General features: G+C 47.3%; 1 protein-coding gene across 1 annotated transcript; it reads left to right on the forward strand.

Annotated features, from left to right (window-relative positions):
* Nucleotides 1-3,048: 3,048 nt before the first annotated feature.
* LOC308157732 (TBC1 domain family member 2A-like) lies at nt 3,049-9,762 on the forward strand (the record flags this gene model as incomplete). The annotated part of the gene is made up of 12 exons (XM_080531340.1): nt 3,049-3,351; nt 4,227-4,396; nt 4,597-4,724; nt 5,202-5,296; nt 5,891-6,259; nt 6,391-6,501; nt 6,865-7,034; nt 7,287-7,832; nt 8,301-8,421; nt 8,640-8,825; nt 9,155-9,276; nt 9,567-9,762. The coding sequence occupies 12 exons, from the start codon at nt 3,049-3,051 to the stop codon at nt 9,760-9,762; spliced, it is 2,517 nt and encodes an 838-aa protein (XP_080387466.1).
* Nucleotides 9,763-9,920: the final 158 nt, after the last annotated feature.

A 9,920-nucleotide genomic window follows, 5' to 3' on the forward strand; every position in this document is an offset into this window, starting at 1 on the left:
TATACTGTACCTGGTACATAAGCCTGTTGTATGTGTTTGTTTGATAGAATCCTATTGAATGGTCTTTATTGTCATTGATATAGTACAGGTACCAAACAACGAAATTTGGGAGGGGGGGGGCTCCCCTGGTGCTAGGAAAGAAAACTAAAAACAAGAAGGGAAAAGAGCTGGTTTACATAAATAAAGGCTATGTACACTGTCCACTATACTATACTATACAAATAAACACTGTGCTGTACTCTATGCTATGCTATACCTATTCTAACATTTCCTATCTCTGAACCTTATGTACCCGAGGGTTGTCATATTGCACATAGTGTTATTGCACATTCATTTAAAGTGTCGCAGTTTGCAGGTTTGAAATGTTCACAGTTGTGTTTCAGTATTGCACTTGATTTCAATCTAGTAGCTGCCATCAAATGTCTAGATTGTCCAGGGCCTAGAACCTAGGTCTTTGCTGTGTTCAGGGCCTGAATGGCCCTGGGGTAGAAGTCTGTTTGTCCTTGCGAACATGGTCCTGAACCGCCTGTCCGAGGGCAGCCGAGCAAAGTGTTCGTTCCCAGGGTGGGATGGGTCTCTGGAGATCTTGGAGGCCTTCCTGAGGCAGCGTGTGTTGTACAGCTCTTCCAGAGAGGGGAGGGGGGCGCCGGTGATCTTCTGGGCCGATCTCACGACTCTCTGTAGCGCATTCCTCTCTGCGGCTGTGCAGCTGGAGAACCACACGCAGATGCAGTAGGTGAGGATGCTCTCCACTGCGCAGCGGTAGAAGGTCACAAGCATGTCCTGGCTGATGTGGTTTTTCCTGAGGACTCTCAGGAAGTAGAGCCGCTGTTGTGCCTTCTTGATGATGGCTGCTGTGTTGGTCTTCCAGGACAGGTCATCCTGTATGTGCACCCCCAGGAATCGGAGGGTTGAGACTCTCTCCACGCTCCCTCCATCGACGAGTAGGGGCTGGACCTCAGATTTTTTCCTCCTGAAGTCCACGATGATTTCCTGGGTCTTTGACTGGTTCAGCAGCAGGTTGTTAACCTTGCACAGCTTGCCCAGGTGCTCCACCTCATCCCTGTACGCCACCTCGTCCCCCCCCCGAGATGCAGCCCACCACGGTGGTGTCGTCTGCAAACTTTACGATGGAGTTGCTGGGGTGGACGGGGGTGAAGTCGTAGGTGTAGAGGTTGTAGAGGATGGGGCTTAGCACGCAGCTAGGTGGGGACCCAGTGCTGAGTCTGAGGGCTCTGGAGGTGTGGGAGCCCACCCGCACCCTCTGGGGGCGGTCAGACAGGAAGTCCTTGATCCATGCACATATAGAGTGTGATAGTCCCAGGTCTAGTAGTTTGGTCACTAGCCTGTCTGGAAGGATGGTGTTGAAGGCAGAGCTGAAGTCCACAAAGAGCAGTCTCGCGTAGCTGTTTCCCCTCTCCAGGTGGGATAGAGTGGAGTGGAGAGTCGTTGCGATGGCGTCCTCTGTGGACCTGTGGGCTCTGTAGGCGAACTGGTATGGATCCAGGTTGGGCGGGAGGTAATAGGCATGTAGCAGCAATGTTTAAGAGTATTAGTATGGTGGCAGAATTGGGATTTGTACTGTACTGAACATGTACACTGCCTGTTGGGCACTGGCGGACTCAAGGGGGGGGGGGGGGCGACTACCCCTCCTGGTGCCCCCACAGTTGAAAAACGTCTTGCTTAAGTGCCCTTTTGAGTAGCAAAAATGCCCTTTTGAGTGGCGAAAATGAGAGGATGTGCCCTATTGGTGCCCCTCCAATGGTCTAAACTTGACCATGTGCCCCCACAGTTGAAAAACATCGCACTAAAGTGCCCTTTCGAGTGGCAATATTAGAGGATGTGCCCTATTGGCTGCCCTTCCAATGGTCTAAACTTGACCATGTGCACTGATGGGGTCCCATGTTGTGCAGTAGGTGCCCTTTTTTTCTTTTCGCCCCTGCCCTTCAAACAGCCTGAGTCCGCCACTGCTGTTGGGTAACCTAAAACTCTGGATGCATTTAAAAATAACTTCCCACACCCATTGGCTTCCTGAAGAGCCCAGACGATGGGTATTTATAAGACATTAAGACCGGACCCCGCTAGGACCGCTGAAAAGCTTTGGTAAATAGTCTAACTTGTTTTGTTTAGAGGGCTTCCTAAAGTGGCCTAAAAGTATTGTTTCAATGTGACAATAATATCTGCATATGTAGTAAACCTTTTTAAATGGTTATTACATTGCTTTATAAATGTGCTTTGAAGAAAGTAGTTATGTGTACTATGACAATGGTAGCATTATTATGGGAAAAACTATAATTCCTCCTTTTCAGGTAATACTTCATTAGATTAGATTAGATTAGATTAGTTTAGATTAGATTAGAGTAGAGTAGAGTAGATTTGATTAGATTAGATTAGATTAGATTAAACTTTATTGTAATTGCAGAGTACAAGTACCAGACAACGAAATGTAGTTTCGCATCTAAGCAGAATTGCAAATAGTGTTATAGTACAAAACATGATATTGTAGACATAGTGCAAGGACATGATAGTGAAGACAAAAATGATATGTACAGTTATGAAATGATAAGTACGGTATGGTAAGTACAGTAGGTGGTAAGTATAAGAGATGGATAACAAAAAATGTACAATAAGCTATGATAACAAAATGATCGGTACAGTACAGTGTATACGGATGTATAATTAGAGACTAATGTGAAAATTAAGTATGTACAAATGATGTGCAAAAAATTAGATAACAGTTCTATACTATACATTGTATTTGTGAAATGTTGTGCTACTTTCCTTTATCTTCTAATGAGATACTTCATGCAACTCTTTATTTAGTACATCTATTGAATTACCATTGTAATCATGTTTCTTATATCTGGCACAGCTCTCTTTCTCTGGACCTGAAGGCAACTCATCCCACCTGCCAAAGATGCAGGGTAGTTAAAACAACAAACAACAATAGAGGATCGTTGGTGGCCTCATCACAGTTCAACACTGGCCAGGCCAACTGTAGGTATGGCTTTAGTACCAAACAAAGATGGCAACCCTTCACCTATAGGTATGGCCTTGATACCAAACAAAGATGGAGACCCTTCACCTATAGACAGCAGCCAGCAGAGACAGGAGCTGTCCTCTGGCACGCTGTGCGGCTACCTGGACAAGCTGAGCGGGCCTCTGAAGGTGTGGCGCTCCCTCTGGTTCCTGTACCAGGAGATAGAGTGTCGGCTGGTCTACTACAAGAGTGCCCATGATGTGAACCCGCTGGGCTGGATCGAACTCCCCAACGCCATCCTGGGAGACCTGCCCCAGATGGACCAGGGAGCCTTCTATATCCAGACGCCTGAACGCACCTTCACCCTTAAGGTTTGTCTGCCTGCCTGCCTGCCTGTCTGTCTGTCTGTCTGTCTGTAGATTTATTCATGCATTTACTGTATCTTTCTCTAGCTCTCTGTCTCTATCTCTGTTGTCTATCTCTATAGCCATGGTTAGACCCTGCAGAAAACATTGGCTCCAACTTGTTATATTTATATTTCTTATATTGTGTAGAGCCCTATTGGCATACATGATGTTGCCAATGTATTATGGTTTAGTGTAGTGAGCCTATTCTAAATGTGTAACAGTGCATTGTTATATTCTGTAAGCAATATTAGTAACTGAATGAATCCGCATGGATACAGTACCGCACATGCACTGTTGTGGTCATCGTGGTTAAGTGGGGTGTAACCCTAGCCTAGTGGCGTTGAGAATGTGGGGAACGGGTGTCTGAGATCGATTAGGGTTTAGTAGGTCACAGCTGTGTACGCATGTTGTGCCAGTGACAGGAGAGTACTGTAGTCTGCTAACATACTGGAGCACACACTCTCACACTCACCCAAGCTGAGATTAATTGAAGTACTTGAAATGGAATTGAATTTCAAATATTAGAAAAACGTGAGGTGCACTTGATTTTACTTGTCAGGCACAATGAAAGAAAAACTAAATAAATCACCCCCAATAAAATGATTAATTATTGATTTGGAATTTCAATTTACAGGATAGAAAAGGAATTGATCTACTGTACTCTACTCTACTCTGCTCTACTCTGCTCTACTCTGCTCTACTCTGCTCTACTCTGCTCTACTCTACTCTGCTCTACTCTGCTCTACTCTGCTCTACTCTGCTCTACTCTGCTCTACTCTAATCCACTGTACTCTGCACTACTCTACTCTTCTCTACTCTTCTTCTGTCTCTCACTTCAGGCAGTGAACAGTGAGTCAATGACCTACTGGTTAAAGCAGCTCCAGTTGAAGAGGTGGCATCACGGAACTGTATCAGGACAACAAGGGAAACCACCAGCCAATCACCCCGCACTACGACGCTACGCCACACTCAGCGACGTGCCTCTTAGACACCCTCCTACAGGGATTCAGTTAGTATATATACACACACACACCCTTGTCGTACACCTGACACCCCACACAGTACCCACACATTCCATGTAGTCTACATGCACACAGCCATGTGCTCACACAAGACACACACACACACACACACAAATACTGTATGTAACAATGCATAAGCACTAAACTGTGTGTGTGTGTGTGTGTGTGTGTGTGTGTGTGTTTCCAGCCGGGAGAACCTCCATCGGAGCCGTTCATCCCAGGAGCTCAGCCAGGGGTTGAACTGGGAGGAGCTCTGTGACCCTCTGCTGTCATTCAACAACATCATTCAAAGACCACCACTGTCTGACAAACTCCGTAGGTTGTTCTGGTCCCATTTATTTCTCCCCTTCTCCTTCTCTTTACTGCTCTGTGATCATAGACCTGACAGGACTGGATAGGTGGAAGCAATATGAAGGAGGCAACATTGGAATGATGGAGCTACGTGGAGAAGTCACTGTATTGCTCCCATCTATCTTGTCCTTTCAGATCTGTGATCTCTGAGGGGATAGGAGGAGGGGAATAGAGCTGGGCCATGTCTCACTGTAACACAGTCTCGTTTTTTTTTAGATTCATCATTATCATCTCAACCATAATAGTGTGAAAGTAAATTCTTACACAATGCTAGGAGTCTTATCCAGTAGACACTCACTGATCATTTGTCTTGTGCAGCTCTAAAGACGTATCGTGAACACTCTGAGCCACCGTCCACCCCAAGGGGAAAACAGAAAGTGGAGGTACCAGTGAAACACCAAAGCCCCCCAAGCAGTGAACACCCCCTCCCAACCCTCCTAGACAAGACCACTCATCCCAAACAGGAAGAAGCTGAAGACACTTCCCATCTGCAACAGGAAGTGCTCAGTCTTGCGGGCGAGGTCAGGGCCCAGAAGGTAAAGGCTGAAATAACAGATGCAGTCCTGAGATATTCCTCTATGTTTATATATATATATATATATATATATATATATATATATATATATATATATATATATAATTTAATTTTGCCATTTAGCAGACGCTTTTAATCCAAAGCGACTTACAATTACGAATTACAGGGACATTCCCCCTGGAGTAACTGGGGGCTAAGTGCCTTACTCAAGGGCACACTAGTAGTGGTGTGGTTTCAGGCTGGATTTGAACTCACAACCTTCCGATCACAAGTCCAACTCACTATCTAGACCACCACTACCCCCCTATATATATATATATATATATATATATATATATATATATATATATATATATATATATATATACATGTGTGTGTGTGTGTGTGTGTGTGTGTGTGTGTGTGTGTGTGTGTGTGTGTGTGTGTGTATATATATATATAGCTTTTACACAAAACAAATATAATGTTGTTATAATATAAACACACACACACACACACACACAATCCCTCAATCAATTTCTACACCCCTGACAATCCAATGTTTAACATACCTCACTCTGTGCTCTCCATAATCACCGATGTCACTCCCTCTCAGGATCTCGTGGTCCTATTACAGAAGGCCCTGGAGGTGGTGCAGCAAGATAAATTGACCAATCCTGTGGAGCCCCTGAGGTCAGAGGTCCATTCAGGTCAGAGTTCAGAGCGGTGGGGTCCCGGCCAAACCGAGCGTCACGCACTTCACCCATACAGCCAGCAGGTGGCGCCACAGCCCCAGCATCACGACACACCACAGTCTCGAGAGCACCTCCGAGTGCTAGGGGAGAGAAGCCAGGCGGAGAGGGAGATGGTGGCCCGTCTGTCCCAGCAGGTATCTGCCTGTATGTCTGACCCCCAGAAACATCTAGAACGTGGCTGGGCCGAGCAGTTGAACGAGCAGCTGAGGCAGGAGATTAGGAAGCTCAAGGTGAGGAAGGGTCAGATGGACATTGGTAGTGATTGTCATTGTGTAGTAGACAGTGTTAGGAATTGAGTCTAGTGGTTTATCCTATCCTGCATCTGTATGAAATGGGATGATTTCCGTCCCACTTTTCCCAGGAAGACATCGAGGCCTACAAGACCCAGAACACCTACCTGAACTCTGAGGTGTACCAACTGACCAAGGTGTGGAGACAGAGCTCAGAGCAGGAGAGGAACCTGATCATGAAGGTAGTTTAGGTGCTTCGTGGCTCATCTTCAGACCATAGAGTCATAGCTTTTGATTTCACAGCATATACTCTGTATTTGGTTTGGATAATAACATGTCTTCTTTCTTTGGATACAAGAACTCAATCTAATCTTTTACATTTTGTAAAAAAAAAAAAAAAAGGCATAATTAACACAAACAGTACATTACAGAAAGGAATCTGTTCTGTCTCACTGTGTGTGTGTGTGTGTGTGTGTGTGTGTGTGTGTGTGTGTGTGTGTGTGTGTGTGTGTGCGTGTGTGTGCGTGTGTGCGTGTGTGCGTGTGTGCGTGTGTGTGTGTGCGTGTGTGCGTGTGCGTGTGTGCGTGTGTGTGTGTGTGTGTCAGTGTGCCTACCTGGAGGCCAAGGTGTTCAGGATGGAGAGCAGGTTCCTGGCCGTCCTTTTGAACCTGCAGGAGAGTTGCAGTCTGGAGAGACACAGGGACATCATCAAAACCTTGGTCACCGACGCACTACGGGACAATGGGAGGGACATTCTGGACCTGAACCCTACCAGGTGTGTGTGTGGGTGTGTGTGTGAAAGAGAGAGAGGGAGAGAGAGAGAGAGAGAGAGAGAGAGAGAGAGAGAGAGAGAGAGAGAGAGAGCATGTGTGTCTGTGTTAGCAAAATTGTTATCAACAAAACAATGTGACCCTAATCATAAGACACAAAACATCATCTCGGGAGACTGACAAAGTTGTGTGTGTGTGTGTGTGTGTGTGTGTGTGTGTGTGTGTGTGTGTGTGTGTGTGTGTGTGTGTGTGTGTAGGGAGTATGATGACTACGGATTCCCAATCAACCTCCATGTCCAAGTAGAAGATATGAAGCTGCTAACCAAGCTGCAAGCATTAGGGATTCACTTCCACGACCCCCCCCGACAAAAACAACCCCCTCAGGGGCGGGACCAGGACCAGGAGCAGAGGGATGACAGGCGTCTCTCAGCCCGCTGGGCACAGCTCTTTGACGGGCCTCGTTCTGGCTTGAACCCTGACCTGGTGGCATCCCCGAAGCTGAAGGCTCTGCTACGGAGGGGTGTGCCACGGGGGTACCGGCAGCGTGTGTGGAGTTGGGTGGTCTGGACCCGTACCCGCTCCTTGAGAGAGCGCCACCCGCACCGCTACCAGCAGCTGTGCCTGCGGAGCCGGGCGGTGATACATCCGGCCTCGCGGAAGATCCGCTTGGACCTGGAGAGCACGCTGAGGGGCAATCAGCACTTCTCGTCCCCCGCCAAGCCTGCCGTCCAGCAGCTGCACCGTATCCTGCTGGCCTTCTGTTGGCACAACCCTTCCTTGGACTACTGCCGTGCCCTAAACAGGTCCTTTTCCACTCCTTAATCGTTTACTTTAGACATAATACAGGGCTCTCAAGTCTCACGCATTGGGCGTGAGACACACGCATTCAACCCGTTCACACGCTCACACGCCACACCTTGTCTCACGCCCAATGCGTGAGACTTGAGAGCCCTGCATAATAGAAAGAATAAAATGTTGACGGCATGACGACGTCATTCAAATGTCAACATCAACAGCATTACTGAGAGTGTAAGTCTACCTTTGAGAGGGAAACCATCTGATTGGTTTGTAACGCTTGTAAAACAACTGTCAACCACAGGACCATGTCCGTGTATTTTTAATTCTCCTCAGGCAGTTTTGAGGTAGTCCTGTGTAGCCGTAGGAGTGGTATATTGGCTTTCTTTGTAAGTATGATGTCGTGAGACTACGGTTGTGTGTTGATTGATTAGGATGTGTAAGACTTCCTCTCTTTGTCTCCTATGTTGTGGCAGGCTGGCAGCGACGGCTCTCCTGGTCCTCCAGAAGGAGGAGGAGGCATTCTGGTGTCTGGTGGCCATTGTAGAGACCATCATGCCTCAGGACTTCTACAGCAAGAGCCAAATCGCTGCTCAGGTACAGCAGGGACAAATTGGCCCTTGTGTCATTTATTGTGAGATAGAAAGAACTAACCCATAAATCTATATTCCATATCGATAGAATGATATACTGTATATGGCTTTAATCAAGAACAAACCCAAAAAAACATACAGAACAAGACGATCATTGACCTAGTATATATATGAAGTTGCCCAGAAGGGAATTCAAACTATTGAACTATCTTCCTTCTTCAGGTGGAGCAGCGTGTGCTGAGGGACTACATGGCAGAGAAGATACCCAGACTAACAGCTCACCTCCAGGCTCACGGCGTGGACGTCCCCCTGGTCACCCAGGACTGGTTCTCTGCCGTGTTCGTAGAGCGGCTAGCCCCTGACCTCCTGCTGCGAGTCTGGGACTCCTTCCTGTACGAGGGGACCAAGGTAGGCATGGCTAGTCTGGGACTCCTTCCTGTAGCAGAGGACCAAGGTAAGCATGGCTAGTCTGGGACTCCTTCCTGTAGCAGGGGACCAAGGTAAGCATGGCGAGGAGTCTGGGACTCCTTCCTGTACCAGGGGACCAAGGTAACCATGGCAAGGGAACATGGATCCAAGGGCAGGAGGGGAGAGTTTTAAGGAGAAGGGGGATATGGGTTAAAACAAGTTCTGGGGGTTAGAATTTGAGTGTGCGTTTGGGGTTGACTAGGATCAATTAGGATCAGAGGTTATCGCTGTGGGTCCATGGTCTGAATTATGCTGACCTTCATTTGCAGGTGATATTTCGGTATGCATTGGCACTCTTTAAGTACAAAGAAGAGGACATTGTAAAGATTCATGACAGTGTGGATATCTACCAGTACCTCCGCTTCTTCCCCACCACCATCACTGACTACAGGTACACACACACACACACACGCACACACGCACGCACGCACGCACACACACACACACAAGCAAGCATGTGTACACACACGCACATGCGCGCGTGCACACACACACACACACACACACACACAATCTCTCCCCTCTTCAGGAATTTTATGACCTTTGATATGTTCACTCACACTCTTTCTTGTGACACACACAAACTCGTTTGCACCCCTTTCACTGTCTTCCTCCACACACTCACACTCACACACACACACAAGCATTTGTTCACTCACTCTCCCTTGCTACCTCCAACAGGAAGTTGATGGGCATTGCATTCGACATGAACCCGTTCCCCATCCGTCAGCTGCGGCAGAGGCGGAGCCTGCAACTCCAGCGGGTGCAGGCGGAGCTGACGGAGCTGGCCCGTGTACAGAGGGAGATGAAGACGGACAGGGCCCAGCACAGGGACAGTGAGCTAGGCATAGGCAGCGAGGATGAGGGAGAAATCTAAAAACAAATCTTCTCAATGGACTTTGAATGAAAAACATGTGAGCTGAGATCTGGTTTAACCTCCATACGCATCCCTGTTTTAAACTGTGTGAGGAGTGGTGTTTGTATAGAGAGATTATTATGGGCCTTTGTGTGTCACTGTCTTAATGGTACACAAAT

The sequence above is a fragment of the Nansenia antarctica genome, assembly GCF_963989245.1.
Source record: "Nansenia antarctica genome assembly, chromosome: 5".
Taxonomy (NCBI): domain Eukaryota; kingdom Metazoa; phylum Chordata; class Actinopteri; order Argentiniformes; family Microstomatidae; genus Nansenia; species Nansenia antarctica.